Consider the following 21,755-nt stretch of genomic DNA (forward strand, 5'->3'; position numbering starts at 1 on the left):
ATCGTTCAGGTTAGAGCCACGTGTTGTTCTCTCACTTTCCCGTTCTCCTGATTTTTACACAGCACAACAGGTTTCTGTGCTTTGACACCTGTGGGACCTTTGACACCAAACAACTACAGGGACGTAGGAGATTTTTCAAAGCCACGTGTTATTTATTCACTTAAATGCACATATAATGGACACAGAGAAACACTGCAGTGGAAAGCCCCTGGTTGCTGGGTCTGGCTAAACAGTGTTTGTGTGATTTGAGGGCAGCTCTGCTTGGCTCAGCCCTGTGATCCCCGCGCTGGGACAGAGCGCGCCCACAGAGCCTTCCTCACCGCGTCCCACAGGCGCTGCTGCCCTGGCACAGCTCGGCTCCTCCCTGGAGGCAACGTTTGGTTGTTTGGGTCCTCCTGCATCGGCAGGTTTGGCCTCAGTGAAGTGTTGGATGACTTTGTGCTCAGGAAACGGTTCCTTTCCTCTCTTCCCACTCGCTATCCTAGCTGCTGTAGCACTTCACAGCTATATATTCCAACTGTCTTTGTTCTGCTATTGTTTTTCTTCTGTTATTAGCAACTTTTAGTCATCAGGGTAATACTAAGTAGGCAGACTGATGGGCTGGGGGTGAAGAGAAGCACGCAGTCAATATTTAGGTGTTTGCTTTGGTGGAGGATTACTGGATTTCAGTCTAAAACGTCAGAATTTATGTTGGTATAAATTGCAGCATCGTTAGGACACATGCATAGGGAATGAATAAGTTTTCTGGAGGTCATAGAGAATAAAAAAAACTTTCTTAAGAAAAATTTAAGAAAATTAATTTTTTTCTTTAATTTTGCTGCCAACTTGTACAGTTTTGATGTAAGTTGAGTGACGTAATTGAAATTGCCTCCTCCCCTAAGCTGTTACAGAAGGACTTTGCACGGCAGTGTTGATGTTGACGCTGACCATTTATGGAGCTGCAAATAGCAATTGACTGTATCCCGTGTTTGAAACACAGTAGGCTGAGAATGTTTTTCTTGCCCATCTCGGCTGCCTGCGGAGCTGAGTTCGCAGCTTTAGTGGGGACAAGGTGCCCAACCATACATGTGAAGGTAAAGCCTCTCCTCCAGGTTAAAGTAAAAGCAAAGCTTGTTTGAGACGAGGTAGAATGTAAAAGGAAAAATCAGAAGCACGAGCTAGACTAAGCAGTGTCCTGTGAGCACCTTGCTTAACAATAGCCTTGGCTAGGAAAATGGAAAGTTTAAGTTACAAAGCCTTTGTTTTACCCAACAAGTTGCCAAGATCAGCCGCTGAGCTGGGGGTCCTGAGCCCAGCGCAACAGTTCCCGGGGAGGTTGCTTGTATGAAGGGACGCACCATCCTCAGAGCCACGGTGGGCCTAAGAGGCTGCCCTGGAAGAAAACCCCATTCCTGGCAGGTACCAGGGTGGAAGATCGTGTGTAGCATTGGAAAGCAAAAAGGTGAACAGGGAAAAATGGTCGTTTTCTGTGTGTAATCAGCTTCAAATAATTTTCAGTTTGATTTTGGCTGCTTTTCTTTAAAAAGAACACCAGTTGGCACTTGAAGAGCTGCTGCTTCAAGTCACTATCTGGATTTGATCACTTTGTCTTTGCCTAAAACACAGTAAGAACATTCAGCATCTTGGACTGAATCTCAATGGCTGCGTCTGAGTTAGCAAATAACTCAGTGCAAAAGCAGTGGATTTCATACTGGAGCAGGTGGTGCAGCTGGGCGTTCCTCCAGGAGGATTTGCTCTGGCCCCTGGTAGACTGTCCCCACCGTGCCTGTAATTCGTGGCTGTCTGAGGATTTTTGGATATATTTTTTTTTTGGATTGCAACCCACCTTTAATTTCCCCTGGGGGTTGGGCTTCCCAGTTGCCTCTGGTGAGTCACAGCCTGCTGCCGCAGGCAGGGCTGCCCTCGTACACCAGCGCGCTGTCCATGAGCACTTCCTCAGCCTCGTAGCTGCTGTTCTCTAACGCCCTGGCCACAGGACACAGCTCCTGGTTGCACCACCTGAACAGAGGATGCAAACAGTTTGTCCGAGCCCCCTTACGCAGACAGGGCTGGTTTCAGCTTGAAGTCTGCCCGGTTTGGATCCCTCTCATCACCACTAGAACAGAGATTCCCCATGGCAGGGGAAAGCCGTGATGTTGACAGCAGCCAACCCAGAATGGGGTTTGTCTCCATCGATGATGATACGAAGTTTGGGTCTCACCATGGCAGGGAGTCAGATCGCTTGGTGAGGCAGAGCAAAGCCTGCTGCATTGCACAAGAAATCATCTAAAACAGTTAGGTCTAGAGGAGGTTTTTGCTTACCTTTGAGCAGCGGAGATGTCTGTGGCGGAAGCATCAGGCCGAGCTGCATGTTCAATTAAAAGAGCTCCTGTGGAAGAGCAGGAGACATCAGTATTCCCGGGCTCCAGCCAAAACAGCAAGGGCTCGTGAAAAGCGGGTGGTGGTTACTTCTCAACAGCACTTGCCGGGCAGAGCTGCCTCAGTTTGAAAGAAGGTGGGGACCGAGCTTTCCTTGAAACTCCACCCTTTACCCAGAAGGTATGAAACTAGGCCATTCTAGGACTGATTCCTAGCCCTCTCCTGGTCTGAAATCCATCATTTCTGTCTTCCCCACTACCTGCATAGATCCTTGCTAGGGTGTAGGAGAAGTCTCTTGCTGCTAGCTCCATGGTCACGGCTCCCCTTGAATCAGCTGCTTGCATGAACTGTGCAAGACTGCTGATGGCATCCCGCATTTGCTTCACGGCAGGTTCCAGTTTCGCAGTGCTCGAAGCCAGCTCCAGTTTTTTCTGCAAAGAAAACAATCACAGGAAAAATTACAACATGTTTACCTTCTGCAAGGAAACAGGGCTGGTGAAATCCTGAGCACGCCCAGCAGCTACTAACAAAAAGCTTAAATCAAGGTGGCCGTAATGGGCACTGCCGTCAGTGGAGCAGCCAGAGCACCGCGCGGCAGCAGGAAAGAGGACGTTGCCAAAAGGAAACTTGCAGCCTTGCCTTGAGGACGGAGAATTCCTGTGAGTGTGTTGCTGTTTACGTGCTGGCTTTCCAGCTGCATGCGGAGACCAGATCACACTCCCAATTCCCTCTAATTGCATACCTGTATCAGGTTCTAATCTCTCTTTTTTATATTTTTACTTCCACGAAGATGCTAGAGCTGTGTCCAGGCAGGAAAATGCAGATTTCAAGGAGCTCTTCCCTGCAAGTCATGTCAGTGGGAAAGGCCCCGGGACCAGAGTGGCTCTCTTCTGATGGATGTCAGGCATTTAACTGTGCCCAAAAGCACCACCTAGAAGCTCCCCCTGGTTCAGCTACGCTGCAGTTTTTCTACTGTCCCAAATACCTTGTGAAAGCACAAGCAATACTCTGCCGAGAGTCTAAAATAGTTGCTCTTTTGACATGGCATGCCCACGGCTGCCTGGATGCAACTGGCAAAGGCTAGCCTTTAATCTGCATTTCCCACTTTATTCCCTCTTATGAGGGATCGAACTAGAAGAGCGTGCCTACTGCATGGAGCTGCCAGGCTGGGGTGGCAGCTCGGTCCCCCTGAAGTCACACAGGCGGAGCAGCAGCCAGCTCTCACCCACGCAGCCGTCACCGACCTCCAGACCCTGCATCCCCCCCCTGCAGCACTTGCAGCTGGGCTCTGCTGCAGCAAACCAGGCCACCACCGTTCGGCCGCGCCAGGCACCCGCCTGCGCTCAGGGCTGGCCCTGCCTTCATCGGTGGGCTCAGCCCAGGAGCCTCGTGTGCCGCGATAACATCTTTACAATAATCAAACCGATCTCTCTGCAGTAGAACGAAAGGATTACCTTAGACAGAATCGCAAAAAGGAACCGTTACGTATTTAAATAGCATAGCAGGTGGTAGGAGGTGCTTTTCATTAATTAGTCTCATTTGCAGGTTATTTATGAAGCTAAAGCCTATAAGTGTCTGCTGCGTCGAACGAATTTTTTATGTTTTTGAGGCTTTTGGTGCTTAAGTGATCATGCAGTTCCTCTTGCTAGTACGTGAAAATACAGCTTATTTGCACAGTAGGACTTGGGACTGCACGAGCTGAACGCGGTTTTGTTTTCTGCAGTACGTCTGTGCACAACACCTTCTGCCTAACCACTGCCCTGTATTTTCTGACTGTTAATACAAGAAAAACACAATCCTCAATGGATGCTATTCTGTGCTCTAGGCGAAGCAGTACATAAATACTCGCAGCATATGCTGTACGAATACGAAAACATCATCATTAAAGCGGTTAGGTCTAGTGCCAAGATAAAGTCCAAAGAACCCTCCAAGCCCACAGAATGCTAATAAGATGTTTTAAAAGTAGCTTGGAGCTTGTTGCTAACAAGGATCAAAGACCCCAAAGGCATAAACATATTCCCAGCAGCTTGGGTGGAAGCCAGCATCACACAGGCCAAGCACAGCGACAACATGTGCGCTTCTGTCGGCACCCTCGTGCTAATGGCTGGGATACGAACAGCTACGTCCTACGCTGCCTTGCTTTTTAAGATTTTAAGACCTGGGTAGTATGGACCAGGAATAAAAAAAGCATCATTTTAACCTTAGGGGGAAAAAAAAAGACATTGTATTCTCTTTGCTCTCCAATAATTTACACTTTGTTGTTTTCAGATTACACTCATTCTTTTCCTAACCAAAAGCACTGAATCTTCTGAAAGATCAAACTGGGTTTTGACCCGTCCTCCCCTGCATTTGAGAGTGAGAGGCTGGAGAGCTGCTTCAGGGACGATGCTCGAGGCAGAAGCAGCTCCTGTTTTCTCTCCCGCATGTTGATCTGCTCCAGTTCCCGTAGGGTGTAACTGAGGGGAGGCACATGCACACGGCGTCGCTGCGCCAGTTGTACCGTTCTTTTCTGGCTGAAATCATCAGAGAGCAAAAGAGCTTTAGAGCTCAAATATTTCCGATTCCTTTGGTTTTCACTGAGGAATTTTAAGATGCCGCTCATTTGTTTGCTCTCACTAGCTACCAAGCAAGATTGTCAGAATGGTTTTTGCTTAAAGAATAATCATGAGTATTTAAAAATACAGCAACAGGCAGAACATCCAAAACGGGGCTAGAAGCACAAGTCTCATATTAATGTTTCAAGCAAACACGTAGTCTCGCTTTAATAACCTAGATTTATTTCCTGCTGTGTTAAAATTGTGGTTATGGTCTGAAAAGGACCTGAAAACACCATGACGTGGCTTAGATTGTATGTCTGATTTACAGCTAGAGTTTCAGCCCTACGCAGTCATTCTTGATGCATAAGGCGGTTGATTCTGAGCTCTGCAAGATGCCTGCAGGACTGGCATTCAGAAACACAACTGTACTGCGATGTGACCAAATTTAATCTAAAGTGACTACAATGCAATAATCAAATAATTCCCTGGTGCTATTTTAGAGTCACTTTTCAGACTGTAATTGAATTCTAAAGTACACCCAATGCTCTGGCTCAAAATTCCAGCTAATAAATTTTTAGTATAACATGAAATGACTGCCCCCATGCAGTATCCACCTGAAACTCCCACCACGGCTGAGCTGGAATCCAGGACTGTCTCTCACATTTGCTCTTCTCGCCATGTGTTCTCCCGAGACTTTGCAGACTAATTACCTCTGGACAAGGTGGTTTGTAACAAACTTGCCTGTGTATCAAGAACCCTAAAAACTCAGCTTCTCATAATCACATTGTGCAAGGATGAGGAAGTTCTCTGCATTTCCCTTTTCCTGAGGATAATTACAACATTGGGTTCCTGCTCCTAGATCACAGCACCATCAGTGCTGGGTATCCCACCATCAGTAGAGGCAACTGACACAGGATAAAAGCTAAAATAGGTGGCAGTGGGGGCAGCAGGGAAGTTACCCTGAGATATGACCTTCAGAGAAGAAAGCGCTATGCCGTACTAAGTACTAATGCTGATTTCTTCAAAGCAGCCTGTCATTGGGCACAAATCCTGCAAACTGAGAACCTTGATGGACAAACATAAAATAAATTGTACTAGTCTTGTGTGCATCAATAAAAAGGAAATGGATTGGAGCAGTAAAAATCCCTTTATGAAGGGCTAAATGATTTCGTCACTAGACAGGAATGGGAAGGATGTTTCAAAATGAGCCAGACTCCCAGAGACTGAGAGAATTTGGACACCTGGAGCTCAAAAAGAGGTTGTTTATCACCTGTGAGTGAAACCCTGATTCTGGTGCAGGAACTCAGCACGTTCCTGCCCGATGCTGCAGAGACACTGCAGAAATGCCTCCCAGTCTGCCTTTCCAGTGCCTGGCTGTCAAAGGCTTAAGGGAAAAGCTTTCTGACATGTCCAGGTTATTTGCCAAGTATGATCTATTATATCCAGAATCGGTGCATCAACACTGTTCTCCCAGTTAAGCCCATTCCAGGCACTCTCTGTGGAAATGGAAGCAGCCTCAGTGTGACATGAACAGCAAATGCAATGGCACTTACCGGAATTTGGAGACCTTTGAAGTCAGTGCTCACTTGTTCACCCTCCAGTCTCATATACAGCATGATTTGTGGGAGTGCAAGAGCAATGATAAGCTTGTTAATTAATAAATCTCAATACTTGGTGTTACTGCTGTGCAGGTACCTGCTCTGAATCACGTCGCTGTGTTCTTTAATGCTTCTCTGATTACCCAGTTGTTAAGAAGCTGGAGGGGCCCTCTCAGCTACACCAGTGAGGTGCTCTGAGGACTGCAGTATGGCACCTTTGTGCGGTATTTGTTTAAATGAGCGTAAGTGTAAGCCTGTGGAGGCTGGCTTCTTTCCAAGTTATTTTTAGAGCCTACCACCCGCTCCTTTCCTTCTCCGCTCCATTACCTTCAGTGTCAGACTAAGCTGCTTTTTATCAGCAGCTGGACCAGTTGGCTTTTTAATTAGCGGGTGTGCTCAGTCCTGGTTATGAGCAGATTTGGCTGCCTTGTTTGGTAGTCAAATTGTTTGAGGTGTTTTTCCTTTATCAAAACTTGTCTGAGAGGATGGCAAGACAACACTCATCTCTGGAGGTCAGAGAGGTGCTCTGTACAGAATACAGCTGAGTTGGGGGTTTGAAATGTAACAGAAGTTCCCAACTACAGCCACTGGTAAGAAGGAGTCAGGCTCTTGCTTTTGTGTTTTTGAAAGACCTATCCAGTTGTCAGTGCTGCAGGGAGTGCAGTGACCCAGACCTTCCCTTTCTTATGGGGTCTGGATGAGAAAATGAAGGCTACCCACAGTCAAATCCAGCACTCCAGATGCCTAGGATTCTCTCACTGTATCTGGGCTAATGTTATCTGGATTGCTCTATTTGGATTAATAATGTCATCTCTGAGAGAACACCCTCTGATATGCTGATCATGCCTTTCAGGCAGGTTCCTGTCTCCCTTTACAGGACATACCAAGCCAGCTGATGCTTATTTTCCTTCATGAAATTCTGAGCTGCTTTGGTCTCTCCCTGACTGCCTGTCATCTGAGCACCTTTAAAAGAGCAGCCTGTAGGTAAAGCCAGAGAATGGCAAATCTGAAGAGGCAGCAATGGAATTCCTTTGGCTCTTTCCATCTTTTCAGTGGGAATAAAAATAGAAAGTCATAAGGTAGTAGGTAGCCCTAGTGAAGGTTTAATATTCAGCAGTCTTGTGGTATTAGAAACAAAACCACAAAATTATTTTGGATTCAGGAAGGTGACTCTTTCATGTTAAAAATATACTTGTATTGGTACCTGTCGTGAGGAATTCTGACAATGCAAAACTATTCACTGCTGAGATGAAAGTATCTGCATTTTTTGCAGCACACAAGGATCCCAAAATGAGCACTGCCTGCGTTCTGCTTTTGTAAGTGCTATTTAAAGACCAGAATTGTAAGACACCTTCTGAATACTTGTCTAAAGCTTTCAGTTTGGTCATGTTCCTTACCAGTCTCAGGTAGGAGCATAAACACCAAGTTAGACTCTGTTAAGGTGGGCAAATCAGGTTGACCAGTGCTTTTGATGTGGGCTCACCTGCACTGTGGAGAAGAACATAGCCATCACCTGTCCATGACTCCTGGTGAGGGATCGCAGGACATCAAGTGATAGGATATTTGTTGTTCCCTCCCATATGGACAGCACCTGTGGAGTAGAAGAGTCTGTGGAAGAGCATGGAGGAGACTTTAGGAGCAACTGCAATAAAGAAAAGGGAACGTGAGGAAACAAAGACATGGGGCAGACCTAAGGGATATCAGTGAAATCTCCAGAGATGTCTTGCCTCACCACAAGTGGAAAGGAGCAGTGGTGATGAGAGCTAGGAGCTCAGCTCCGTTACTGAGCTAGGGAACAGCCCCAGCACCAGGAACAAATCGTGTCCCCTCCCTGGTGATGATTGGGCTCGGCAGAAAGGCAACTAGGAAAGAGCTGCCATGCCTGGAGTGAGTCTGGGGAGGACTCTGTTTTCCCTTGAGTATGTCTTTAGCAGACAACCATGGAATACTGTGCAGGGGACTAGGTGACACCCAGGAGCTTTTTCTGCTTCTCCTGCTGCTTTCTTACCAGAGTATCGCGGACTATGACTGGCAAGCCTGTATCCTCCATGTAACCTTGTCCTCCAAAACTCTCCATCGCCTCAACAACAACAGCAGAAGCCTGCAAAATGCAGAGAGCTGACACGATCCACATTGCAGAAGGGGAAAGAGTAGCCAGAAACCTCTAACATCACACAGCAGTTCCTGCTGGGATGGGATTGACTGGATCCCACTCATTTGCTGAGGCAGGTTGCTCATTAAATGCTAGAGGTGCAGCCTGGGGAATGGAGACTGAGTAACACCGAGAGAGGACCTGCAGGAGCAGTCAGACTTTGGGAGAAGATCCATGGACAGTGTGTCTCAATACAGTCCTCTCTAGGTAAGGTTAAGCCTGTGGTTTGCTTGGTACATGGGAGTACGTGTCTCTAGTCCAGGACAGTCTTTACCTTCTACTTTCCTATGGTGTGTAAGCTTCTGTGTATTTAAGCTGAGGGCAATTAGAAGAGGGGCAGACCCCTGAAATTAAGGCTAATGCTAAACTATTAACACCTCTGCTATTTATTCATAACTAGGGGAAAGATATTCCCTGTGGCTCAGTGCCCCACCTTGGTCTTGGGGCAGCCTCAGCAGCGTTCCTCTGTGGCATGTGGAGTACTTCACAGTGCTGGCTCTGTCTGTTCTGATCAGACAGCTGATCTGTGGCCTTGAGAGCAAAGGGACAAGTCTTCTACCCACCAAATCCAGCCTCGGTACAGACCAATAATTGCTGCAAGCCCTGCAGCTAGAGGTCACTGCCATTATCCCCTGCTATCGCTGCCCTTCATGTTGGCCGTGTTAATCACTCCTCTTTCCAGCTCTGTGGTTGCTAATGTGCCACACAACCCCACTCCGGGCTAATCAAACTGGTTGTTCCATACCTGCTTCCCAGTGTACAGTTTGGCGACTGGTGTCAGCAGTCTCAAGAGAAGCTGGTCTTGCTCACTCGCCATGTTGGTTTCTACGAGTCCAAGCAGACGAACGATCTCCATAAGCAGAAGAAACGCCCCTCGCGTCTGCACCTGCAGGCAGAGAAGTGGGGAGCTTCACTGGGAAGGATCTTTGACTCAGGCTGATTCCAGCCTGGTCTGCTGAGGTGCCATGAGACTATCTCGAAGGGATGTGCAATACTCGGACCTGGGCAAAATGCCACTCCTGCCCGTACAGACCCACAGCTTCAAAGACCACTGACCAGCCAAGGCACAAAGCATGAAATATTAAAAGTAGTCCAGAGCTGCTGCTCTCGGACACTGCAGTCTAGTATGAGGAAAGGGGGAGTGCCATTTCATCAGGCCTACTCGGAGCTTTATCAAAGCTCCTATCAGGCATCCAGGTCACAAATCCACATCCTTTCCAAAGGTAAGGGACATGAGATGGCATATCTGATGGTCAACCTCTGAGCAGCAGGATCTGCAAGGTCTTTGACAGATTTCTTGTTGAGCAACCTGCTTCCCTGGCAAGTTGTGATTTGGGAAGCATTGGGTTATGGAGCTCTGTAGCCCCTGTGCATAACAATGTGCTGTGGGACTATATAGGATCTGGCCTTTCTTTCAGAGGTGGAATTCTGGCCACAGGCTAAGAGATGCTGGAGCTTTAAGTTATGTTTGACAGATGTTGACCACTTTCCCTCTCTCCCACCTTCCAAGAGAATTTCTAAATAATTTTTAAAAAATTTGCATGAACCTACCGCAGCCCAAGGGCAAGCATTGGTGTTAACACCACTTAAGGAGTCGTGCTTGGATGGGTGAGAGGAGGAGAACTGTGTGCCTTCTTTTTGAAGTTTTAGTAGGGGTGTGAAGCCACCTGTGTCCTGTGGATCTAGTGAGCTGCTACAGCTCAGCGTTGTGGCAAAACTGTGAGACATTCTGCAGTGAGTGAAGGCCCACATGTGAAATTCCTCCCAAAGCCCAGAGCAAGAGTGCCAATTCATGCTGCTGTCTCTTCTGTTGTCTGTTATTGCCTTAGATGACATTCACATCTAGAGGCTGTACTCAAGCTCGGTGTCTTGTGGTGATGAGCACTGTGCAAGTACACAGGGAAGACAAACTTCTCAGAAGCTGAAGTGCATGGTGACTACTTGGGAATTCTTCAAGCCTGCTGGGAACAGCCCATCTCCTGGTGCATGAGCTACCAGGGAATTTGGATGAGTCTGTGTCGGTCTTGGACAAGAGTCTGTTAACTGTGGTTTAGGAGACTGTGGTGTCTTGCTTGGACTCTGATGCTAATGACCAACATCCGAGGTCACAGCATAACACAGTAGGTGCATGCATGACTTTGGCACTCCTCTCAGGATAGCTCCCAGGCAATTGTTGTTTAGGATAACCTGAAGTCCGGCAGAGAAGCTAGGTCTATCATCAGATCAAATCCCACTAAAATATAGCAATTACCCTGCTGCATACATCTCACTGTACCAGGAGGAGCATTCTACATCTGACTGTTGCACACAGAGGCAGGCTGGCTGTGCTCATTAGCAGCCAAGGATTTCTGCCCTCTTTCCTCACCAACAGGTTCAGCTCCGCTCCCAAAAGCCTTACCTCCATCCGGGCTATCGTCTGCATGTGTAGGGGATGGTCCTTAAGGAGCTTCCCGAAGGCAACCCGCCTACGGGCGTACTCTCTGCTCAGACTGATCATCCTAGAGAGAATACAGCCAGGGAAAGCAGTTAGACCAGCAACCTTCCACTTCTGAGCTTTCTCTTCCAGCCACCCCCACTGGAAGAACCCTGCTCAGCTGTACCACACCAGCCTAGGTCACCCACCCCCAGGCCAAACTTCTCCAGCACTGCTGGCTTCCAGACCTCTGCCTGCAAAGGCATTAGATGTAAATTGGCTGCAATGCTGAGCATTGCAAAGTCCCCTTGTCCTGATAAGCTGCTCCTTCAGCTTTGGGGGGATCCATGCTGCCTTCACCTTCTCATGGAAGCTACTGCACCGATGACATTGTGGATCCGAGTTATGTTCAGCATGTGGGAGATGGAGGCCACTCCACGACCCTCTGCAGAGATCTGAAAGCATCAAGGAACAAAGGCTGATGTAAGCCTTTCGCACAGCCTTGGAAGTGGACGTGTATCTAAGTGGAAGTTATGTCAACAGACAGATAGATAGAGGCTGTCCCACTTCGTCTCTGTCTGTCCTCAGGCACCACAAAGATCTGCTTGCTTTAAAATATGGCTGTCTCATTTTAGCCAAGTCTGTGGCGTGACCAGAGAGGTGGCTTTGGAGACCACGTCAGCATGATCAGTTCTGGTCCCTGCTGCTTGTTCCTACCTGCATGCTACACAGAACTGTGCCTCGGCTGGGTCAATGCAACTGGATTAGGGAAATGACCAGCCTAAAATGACTTTTCTTTTTTTTCTTCCCTCCCGTCTTTTCCTGAGCTCTTCTCAGCTCTGTCCCACACACAGCCTTGTTGGTGAAGTGTTCTGCAAAGTGAGCAGCCAGCCACAGAGGTGGAAGAGAGGAACTTCAGCTGGTATCACTGCCAAAACCCCCATGAGTGGTCTACCATGCCAAGCCAGCCCAGTCCCAAGAGGTAGGTGAAACCTCACGTACTAGCTCTGCTTTAGCTCCATCTAGCCATAGCTCTGCTGTTGCCATCTGCCGTGTACCCAATTTATCTTTCAGCCTTTGCACTTGGATGCTGTTCAGCTTCCCCTCCTCATCTCGAACCTTCAGGAAGAACAGGGACAGGTTGCTGAAACCCTGGGGCCAATGAAAGACATGTAAAGAGGATTTCATTACAATGAAACAAAAGGAAAGCCCCTGCTCCTTCACCTGGTTCCACCATCAAACAGACCTGTTTTACTTGTCCTTCAGCGTCCGCTACCCTGGCCAGGGTTAATGCCACATCAGAATCAGCAGCTGATGTAAACCATTTAAAACCATAGAGACGATATGTACCATCTGGCTGCTTTCTGGCCACTGTCTCTGTGCCATTAGCTGTAAGAAAGGAGCAGATCATCTTGGCTTTATGGGAACTTCTGTATCGATCAATGCCGATTTTTGGTTTAAGCAGCAGCTCTTTTAAGTCACCTCCTGCTATCAAGATGGAGTATGGATTAGCTGCTAATCTCTTTCATTGACCCTGGATAAGAAATGCAGCCAGAGTTAAGTACTAGAAAGGAAGTACACTCTGTTTAACTGCAAGCCTTTCCAGCAATTGCTCCAGACTAACAGCTGGTAATGGCAGTGCTTTGTAAGCAGAATGTACCACGGTATATAATCCAATGCCTCCATTTCTTTAGGAGCTACCACAGCCAAGAACAAAGGGTGCTAAGGAATGGAGTCCTGCAATGATGCACATCTTTCACTCCACAGCTGACCCTTCCACCAGGAAACCAACTGCAGCTTCATCAGATGCAGGTGGCTCCCCTTCCACATTTCTGTCTCTGCAGCAGACTTCTGAGGTTTCCTGGCCCATCACTCTATTACTGACTTTAGCCAAGGAATAAAAGTTGAAGGCCAAGAATGCTTTCCTAGTCCCAGCTGGGATGGGTCTGACTGTCTTGCTCAAGGTTTAGATTATAGAGCTGGACATCAGTGTGTTATCTGTGCAAGGAACACAGCTCTGTACCCGCCTGTGTGTACTGTATGCGTCAGTGGATAGAAGTTGGGCCTTTTGTTGGTTAAACAGCAGAGCTATGCAGAGGATTTGGATGACTTCTGCTGAAGTTTCCTAAACCAGCTACCAGGCTTTCTAAGTTCCCCACACCCTTCATTTTCTTAGTTCTCGCTAACACATATCTAGCTGCTGCTGCAGTTGTTTCCCACCTCAGAACACGTACCAACATCAGAGCCTCCTCTGCGCTCGGTCATCCACTGGCCAGAGGTCCAGAACTTCTTGGGGTCACGGGATGTCAGATGGTCAAAAGCATTTTTCAGAGATCCAGGAATACCTAGTGACTGTTTTGGGGGAGGGAAAAGAAACCAAGATGATCATAACATAGTAGATTAAATCAGACAGTTGCCTTAACTAACACTGGTGTCTCCCAGGCTCAGAACGGATGGTCTGCAAGCAAGCAAGCAGGGCACTGAGTGTCCTGCACTGCAGTGCATCTGCACGTACTGCTGAGAGTCTGTGAAACTGCCCAGCTCCTACACGGCTGCTGGAGCACTGTGCAGACAGAAGATGCAGACTTGTGTTGCAAAGAAGAGTGCTGAGCATCCCTACCCGCCTCGGATTTCTGCACTGCTAGACATCTGGACAGAGAACTTTCAAAACAGCGCATGTGCCTGGGTATCAGCATATGTTCATCTATGCTGGATGTCATCAGCACCCAAAGAGCTGCAGGAAAGAGGTAACTGCCTCATGCTTTTTTTTTTTCTTTTTATTGAATTAAAGTGCCCAGGGCTGGCTACTTAAGGGCTAACTTTTCTCTGCATCTTACACAGCCACTGACATAGTGCAAAGGGTGTCACTAAGATGCAGAGCCAAATCTTCAGACTGGGAAAGTCTTGCTAGCTTGGTTAATTTACATCAGGTATGGATCTGGCCCAACACATTTAACTGCCACTCCACACCAGGAACAGGAAAACAAACTATCTCGTAGTAAAAACATACGGAAAACCTTTCCAACTACCGGCAGTGCCACAGGTTTCATGTGCAGCAAAGGCCTTATTGTATACAGTGTTGTAAGTAAACATAAAAGCTAGCCTGGGCACAAAGACTTTGTAACTAAAGGAGAAAGGCAGTGGGAGATGGAGCTGAGTCACAGAGCAAGGAAGGGCCATGCCCGGAGCCAGATGGCAGATCAGCTCTCCTCCATCCTTGGCCGGTGCTCCAGTCTCTAACCAGCGCTGCCAGGACGTGGGCTGTGCCCTCGGAGACCAGCTGAGCTCATACCTCAATGACTTTGGCTGCCCCATCAGTCATGGCCAGTGGACAGCTGAAACCTCCAGAGGAGCTTGAAAATAAGTACAGTTTGACAGCTTGATGCAGACGGCTAGGGAAGAAAGTGAGTGAAAACAGACAGGTTATGCAGCAGTTCAACAGCAGGAGGATAAAACACCTTGACTAGGAAGAGAGGAACAAAATACAGCCAAAACAGGTGAGAATGAGACTGCTCATTTCTGAGAGGGCAAAAACTGTTTCAGCCAGGAAGAGAGAAGAGGAGCAGCAGCGTTTCTTGGTCCCAGAGAGGCTGCCAGTGCAAGGCTAGATGGAAGGCATTGCTTGCCAGTTGGTGCACATTAAGTGCAGGTTTTAAAAATAAGAAATGGGGGTCTATCTCCAGAGGCTGGAATACAATGAAACTGCAAGTAAAATCCCAGATCTTTAGCCATGTTAAAGCTAATGCATGTAAAGCTGGAGCAGTGCAGGGAACTGCCAGGCCCCAGAATCAGGAAGGTGACATCAAAGAATATTATGATCAACTGTAGGCCATTAGTTACGGCTTATCATTGCCGATGTGGAACATTACAGCAGACAGACACTGCTGTTCAGTACAGCAGTAGGTGTGCTTTTGTCCATGCATCATCTGTTACCCATTATACAACAAGAAGTTCAGTCCTACAAGATGTTGAATGTACCTTGCTAAGAATAACCAGGAAGGCACTGTGTCATTCCCATTCTCCCCCAGTTACCTCCAGTTGGAGTATCTTCTCTCATAGGCCTCAGCAATCAGCCCCTCTTCTGCCGCAATCTCTTTCATTGTCCTCCAGGCCAAGCAGGTGACAATGTGATCCACCCGCCGCCCCCAGGCATCATACTGCCGAAACACAGGGGGGTTCAACTCGCATTCCCATCCTAGATGTTTGATCTTGGTTAGCAGACGGTTTCCAAATCTCTCCAGATCCTGATTCACCTCTTCCAGTACCTGTGAAGCAACATGAAGAGCCCTTCAGCATCCCCCTGGAAGGCAAGAAGCCTCGGTCCTAGTTGGAAAGGCAGAGGACTGACCATATTGTCCTGCGGTGCTAGTGGTCTCTTGCCACTTGGCCCTTCCATGCATTCTGTAATGCAACAGGACAGCTTGTCTCTTAGCCTCTGCTGGCACAGCTGTGCTCAGCTGTCACTTTTTTTTTTTTTCTTCCCCCAAATCATTTTTTCAAGTTACTTTTGGCAGCACCTCAGGATTTTACAAAAGACAGAAGAGCTTTTGTATCAGGGCTGAGAATGACACAGATGCACATGAACAAGGGGGTTGGACGAGACGATCTCCAGAGGTCCTTCCAACCTCAGCCAGTCTGTGATTTACTGCTGGAGAAGAATGCCAGGGGAAGAGCTGCCAAAAATGGAAAACCTTCGTCTGTACAGGAAAACTTCCACTGGGCTCAGTAGTTACCTGCCTAACAGATTAGAAAAGGAGGCACAGAGCAATCATTTGAAATTCAGCCTGGCACCCAGTGTATCTAGATTCAAACTTCCACCCTGCATCCAGCCTCCTGAATGGCCCTGGATAAGGATTCATGTGCCTTCATTTCAGCCAGGCTTGGGTGACCTGGACCGAGTAGTCTGTCCATAGTTAATGGCACCCACAGAGGAGTGATTCATTCCAACCCCCTTAGATACCTGTTCCAAGGTGACAGGAATTGCCTTCTGCAAGTGTTCTTCACTGTCTGTGGCCAAAGTCTAGTGAAGTCACCTAGACTTAAATAACCTGACTTATAGATGATTAAAATTAGGCCAGGCAGACCCAAACTCTAGCACTGTTGGACCCCCGTTAGCATAAATACATCCAAGACTGTACTGGGGGTCAGAGAACCACCTGATCTAGATTTGCTTTTATCAGAGGAATATTTTTTGCTGTTCTCTACCCCTCAAGAGATGCTCATTTCCTTCTCAATATAACAATCGTGGAGGTGAATGCCATAGTTGCTGTACCCAAAATGGTGCAATTATAAAACACATTAATTTGCTGATGATGAACTACAAACACTGCTTCTTCCTTTCCCTGCCTCCCCCTGTATTGACTTTTCATTAAACTACATCCCGTATGATTGATTCTTTCATCACTCTGCCATTCAGCGTGTGTAATGAGGATCCAACACACACTTCCCAGTTACTACTCTGGAAGTCGCCATCCTCAGACCAGCCAGTTTTCCTTCAGGTGAACAGTGAAATACTCAGTGTTAAATATCACAAAACAAGCCAAAAACCATGCATGAGAGCCCTGTCAACTGGTACAGCTCATGCTGCACTCCTGTTTGCTCTTGGTGGAATTCAGCTGGGATGGGTGTATGCCTCCAATGCTTCTCGTATCTTGACAACAATTTGAAGGTTGTTTTAGAGGCACAGCCTAAGAATCCAGTGTTCATGGACTTCACTGATCCCTGAAGCACAAGAACCTTTAAAATGTTTAGCTGGTAGTTTTTTGTGGGCAGAAGAACATGAGTTTAGCAAACCGGTCTCTTGGTCAGCACGCTACAGTGAACTCAAACTACAACAGTCCCTTCACCTCATCTATGTATTCTAAAAGAAACCAAACCCAACTGCCTAGCTGTGAGCTGGGCACAAGTAGGTTTACAAATCACCGTGTTGCCCAAGTGAACGTGCTTATTTCCTAGGTAAAAGAACAAAATCAGGGCTCCTACATTTGTGACTGCTGAATGTAACACATAGCAGCCTGGGCACTCCAAAAAACATACACCAGGCTATGGAGATGGCATCTGTAAACCATTAGGGCCAGGGCTGAAGCTGCTACCTAGCAGCATCTGCAGGGTGGTGTCATTCACCCTGATCTGTCCTTTGATGTCCCAGGGATGAATATATTGGAAATGCGCAAATTATTGCACACAAAGAACGCAAACAGATGATCCTTTATATTAAAGGACATATTTTCAGGGGATCAAAGACCAACAGACACCTCTCCAAAACGGTGGCCAGAAAAAGCAGGTGCTTTCTTCTGTGTTCTCCAGGAATCAGCTTCAAAGAAAGAAAGACAGACATCTTTTGCTCCATTCCAGGAAAACTTCTGTGTTCACCACTGAACACAGGTGACTAGTACAACAGGAATCAACCTCCAGCATGGTGTCTGGTTCAGTGGAACACACAAAGCTTCATCTGTTGCTGTTCTCCCGGGCAGGAAGGTGTTCATATGGAGGGCTAGCTCTCCGGCTGCAGACAGCCGGGTGCTGCACGAAGCAGCCGGCAGACTCTGCTCTCCCTTTCAGCGGTGAGGCAACACTGCCCCGCTGGGACCAAGCACAGAAACGTAAAGGAGAGGCTGCGGATTCTCTGGTAGATTTTGCAGCCGCTTTGTCTCTTTGGGGAAGGAGCGGAGAGCAGCTCTCAGCCTTGGCAAAAGACATCACTGATCCTTTTAGTCTTCAGGCATCTGAATCATGCTACTTCCAAAGGTGCAGATTAGGAGCAAAACCTTCATGGTTGCCCAAAGGCATCCTCCTTTTCCCCCATCTTCTCGTCTGGCAATAAGGCCACAGTGGTGCTTAGGAAGGGCTCGTTCCCATCTTTCCTGAGGGCTGTGACAAAAGCACGCTACCAATGCTGCCACCACACTCTTACTACCCCACGACTGCAAGGTCTCACAGACCTGGAGAGCAAGCAGTGGCAGGAAGAGGGTCACTGAAAGCCGGGTTCTGCCCCGCTACTCACCCGGTGGCTTTACAGGTCATTGCATTGCTTCTGCTGGAGTAAATCAGGGAGAGAGGTCACCCTCTGCTCCATGAGATCTGGTCCTTGCAAAGCGGGAAACAGTTGCGGTCCTTGGGGTGACAGCACAGGACAGCCAGTGAGATGAGTTGCCTACTCCCAGTGGTTCCTGTAGGACCAGACCTCACAGAACAGAGACCTGCAGCTCAGGGATCTCACCCCACCTCTCTGTACCCCTGTAATCTGTACGGAGCCTTTGCTGTTTGAAAATCAACCCAGAAAAGCCAATGACCTGTGCTGAGAACAAGCAAACCTCAACAGGCCTTTGCATCCTCTTGAGCGCTCAGCTGAGAACAGTCCCGTCCCCCCCCCCCCCCCTCCTTTGGAAAGGAATTTCCTTAAAAGCCCCTCTTCCCTGGGGTGGGGGGAGACAAGTGGAAGAGCACAGCAGAGTTTGGAATCACCTTAGGTATTTTCCCTTTCTCTGAAATTTCTTTCTCTGGATGACCAGACAACAAATGCCCGCGCTGACAATCCCAAAACGACAACACTCCCGTTGCAAGACCCAGCGTAGTCACAGGAGTGCACCAAGCCGCGTCCTGTTTATGTCCTGGCAGTATTTTTCACCCCTGCACTGATTCAAAGATAACAAGTTTTAAAGAATGCTGATAAATTCCCCCCAGTTAAACGCTCGAAGGCACCAAAGGGCTCAGAGAAGTGTTCGGTTCACAGTCTTCAACAGTGACCTAGCCAGAATTGTAGTGTGTACACACAGAAAGACAAACATGCATGCCAGACCTTGGGAGGAAGGTGTGTTTTCAAGTAACTCCGAAGCAAAGCATCTTCCAAATACGGGTTCCCAGTCTCGGGCTGCTCTTGGAAGAGGGTCTCAGCTTCTCTCCTTGCAAGGGGTATTTCCAGATCCTCTAATACTTGTTCCTCCTGCATGACGACCTGTTGCCCCTGGCCTGCGGTCCTGTCAACTCCTTTACGACTCAGCGCCTGGCACCTCTCCCAGACGCCAGGCAGAAAGCGACCCGACTGCCACGGCTTGCAGGTAGCACTGGATCTCCACCAAGGCAGGCGACAGGTTAGCATGATCCCGCAAAGCCCCGAGCGTGTCACGCCAACGGCTCTCACCGCCAGACCTTTTCCTCGGTTGACAGCAGCACCGGTCCTGTTTTGTTTTAATGTTGTGAAGTTATTCTTTAAAAAAAAAAATCAATCATGTCTTTGTCCCTCCCTCAGGGAGGAGACTTCCCACAGCTGTTGTCAACTGAACTAGGGAAAAGGTCTCTGGAAAGAGATCAGAAAGCAGCCTGGAAAAACACAAGTACTCAGAAAACACTGTGTCCTCCCCTGCCAGCCAGGCAAACCATCCTAACTGGCTGACATTTCCCGAGATGGGGGAGCCGGGGGCTGTGTTCCCACCAGCATCCCTCTGAATTGCTTGGGAAGGTAACGGGGTAGAGGTGAGAAGGAAAAAATACATTTCCTCATCTGAAGGGTAACAAAATGCCTGGAAATGGGAAGTAATGGTTTAGACGGGTTGTTTTGTAAATAAGATACTGGTGAAATAAGAGAATCCATCCTCCTTGCGTGGGTTGTGACGCTAGCTCCAAAATAATCTGCTGCTTATTAAGTCCCTGCTGTCTTTAATTTGAGTTGGGATGGTATTAAAAGTCTCCCTTTCCCTCGGGAAGCACCGGAATATTCTAAGAACCTGTCTTCGGGCTTTGAGTCATTTAAAACCTGCACCTAACGTGGGGCGATACGCTGCTAATAAAACCGGTGTTTTACTTTAAAGCGATTTTAAACAGGTATGATGCCACACCACCGCCCACGGCCGTGCTGCTGTTCCTTCCCCGGGGTCACCTTGCTCTGCCCGAACTGGTGAGGTCCGGCATTAAAGCCCTGCGCAGGGCCGGGGGAAGGAGCCGGCTGCCCTCACACCAGCCCTCCGAAACACCTTCAGCCCCGGCTGAGGGTGCTGGTGCCGCCGCCGGTTCTTCAGCGGCAGAAACCATCCCCACCGACCCCTTCTCCTCAGCCGGGCCCGCCATGGCGGTGTGAGGCGGCTGCCCCCGGCCCGACCGGGGGCGAGGAGGAGGAGAAGGCCTCAGGAGACCCGGGTGAGGGGCAGGACCCGGCTGGGCCTGAGCTTCACCTCAAAACAACAGAAGCGTTAAAAAAAAAAAAAAAAAAAAAAAAAGAGACTTCTAAAGCCACTTTTTTGGAGCCGCAGCTGCTTTTTTTAGGGCCTGCTGTAGCCTCACCTCGCCCGAAAATCAGGCTGAAGGGGCAGGCGGTGTGTGGGCGCAGGGCTGAGGGGACGAAGACCCTGAGGGGGGGGACGGGGGTTTCTGGGGTGCTTCTCCCAGTTAATACTAATCTCCTGATACTCGGTGTGATAAAGCGGGCGAGCGGCGGGGCTGTGGAGAGCCAGGGCTCCTTCTTCCCCTTCTGTCTCCCATAGTCCGGGAGCCGGCGCGAGCGAGGCCTTGGAGGATAGCCTGTACCGAAACGACCGGGGCGGAGCGGGTAAGCTCGGTCTAAGTGATGTTTCCTTTGCGCAAGAAATGGATTGCGAGTGTGGTGGGTTGTAGAAAACGTGTTTTCTTATCTCTCTGGCTCGCTTAAATCGGCTTTGTTTAGCTAATAGCCTCACACTGGAATAATGCTTTTGTCTGCTTTAATTGCATTCCGGTCCCGTTCACAGCGCTTAGCCAATCATGAGTAAAAAAAAAAAAAAAACCACTTTCCTAAAATATTTAACATATTAAAAATTTTGCAGGTGTATATTTGTTTAAATATACTTTTATAGCTCTAATCTGTCCTCATTACTAAATGAAGTGCTAAATTTAGCATAAAAGCTGTCAACATGTTCCAATCAACATGTCTTAATGACTGCCAACAAACAGAAGTGAGGCTTTCATGGAAAAAAGCTGAAAAGGTGCAAATGCAGAGCAAGATTACATCAATTGTGTTGATAGAAGTCCGCTGCTCACTGCATTAGGTCACGATTGAAATCAACCCACCGTGTTTATGCTATTATTTTAATTGTTAATAGAAATATTGACTAGCTGCGGACAAGGCAACGGTCCTCTGGGGACCTGTTTGTGGTGTTTCCTTTCATTAATGTCTCCCTGTTAGCAACTACATGTTGAGATCTCCCAGCCAGCCATTTTTCAAACCAGTTAACGCGTGCCTTGTTAATTCCATCTAATGGAAGTTTTTAATCAAGATGTCAGACAGTGCTAAATCAAGCACCTCACCAAAGTGCGAAACATGTAATGTCCACATTATTGCCTTTATCAATCAGCTTTCCATTCTTCTAAAAAGAATATTTTCCTCTTTAATCCAGGCTTGTCTAACAGGGCCCGCTTTCATTGAAACAATGTGGACTTCTCTCTCTCTCTCTCTCTCTCTTTTTTTTTTTTTTTTTTTTTTTTCCTTTTCAAGGTGTCCCAGAAGAATCGTTCCTTTATTCCGGCCAGGATTGATGTTAGTGTATTTCCTGCCTACCCTTGCTAAAATATTGGCTGCTATTGGCAGACTTCCAGTTCTTTCACATTCCCCCTTCACACTTTTTAATGGTGGTAGGAATTAACATTTGTGGTTTGCAATATGAGAAATGCATTTTGAAGTGGCACCAGCTGACACCAGGTACAGCTATGGCCCTGAATTTCAAATACTA

The 21,755-nt window shown here is 47.9% G+C and overlaps 2 protein-coding genes across 6 annotated transcripts in view; one reads left to right on the forward strand and one right to left on the reverse strand.

Annotated features, from left to right (window-relative positions):
- Positions 1-129: 129 nt before the first annotated feature.
- LOC115346634 (acyl-CoA dehydrogenase family member 11-like) lies at positions 130-20,136 on the reverse strand. Of its 2 annotated transcripts, XM_030026830.2 has the most exons (15): positions 20,092-20,136; positions 18,857-19,264; positions 15,091-15,323; positions 14,351-14,450; positions 13,293-13,410; positions 12,305-12,447; positions 12,061-12,210; positions 11,419-11,513; positions 11,044-11,143; positions 9,391-9,531; positions 8,502-8,594; positions 7,977-8,084; positions 2,618-2,789; positions 2,302-2,368; positions 130-1,998 (listed from the first exon to the last, which is right to left on the reverse strand). In XM_030026830.2, the coding sequence occupies exons 1-15, from the start codon at positions 20,119-20,121 to the stop codon at positions 1,872-1,874; spliced, it is 2,085 nt and encodes a 694-aa protein (XP_029882690.1). In that variant the 5' UTR covers positions 20,122-20,136; the 3' UTR covers positions 130-1,871. The 2 variants fall into 2 exon arrangements, with proteins under 2 accessions (XP_029882690.1, XP_040981686.1); XM_041125752.1 differs by lacking the exon at positions 20,092-20,136 and having other exon boundaries at positions 12,061-12,219; positions 18,857-19,265.
- Positions 8,610-21,755, forward strand: part of HORMAD2 (HORMA domain containing 2) — a 38,106-nt gene continuing 24,960 nt past the window's right edge. For all 4 annotated transcript variants that reach the window (XR_005933138.1, XR_005933139.1, XM_041125753.1 and 1 more), the window contains exons 1-3: positions 8,610-8,852; positions 11,886-12,040; positions 12,753-12,870. The gene's annotated coding sequence lies outside the window, so the exon portion shown is untranslated. The remainder of the gene's footprint in view (positions 8,853-11,885; positions 12,041-12,752; positions 12,871-21,755) is intronic.

This window comes from Aquila chrysaetos, chromosome 9 (assembly GCF_900496995.4).
Source record: "Aquila chrysaetos chrysaetos chromosome 9, bAquChr1.4, whole genome shotgun sequence".
In the NCBI taxonomy this organism is placed as follows: domain Eukaryota; kingdom Metazoa; phylum Chordata; class Aves; order Accipitriformes; family Accipitridae; genus Aquila; species Aquila chrysaetos.

What these genes read in the sequence shown, in the direction of transcription:
- LOC115346634 (XM_030026830.2), bottom strand. Translation starts at nt 20,121, where the DNA reads ATGGCGGGCCCGGCTGAGGAGAAGGGGTCG. An exon ending in CGGCTGAGGAGAAGGGGTCG is followed by an intron (nt 19,265 to 20,091) that starts GTGGGGATGGTT and finishes TTTTTTTTAAAG; the next exon opens with AATAACTTCACAACATTAAA. An exon ending in GCAGTAGCTTCCATGAGAAG is followed by an intron (nt 11,144 to 11,418) that starts GTGAAGGCAGCA and finishes TATTCTCTCTAG; the next exon opens with GATGATCAGTCTGAGCAGAG.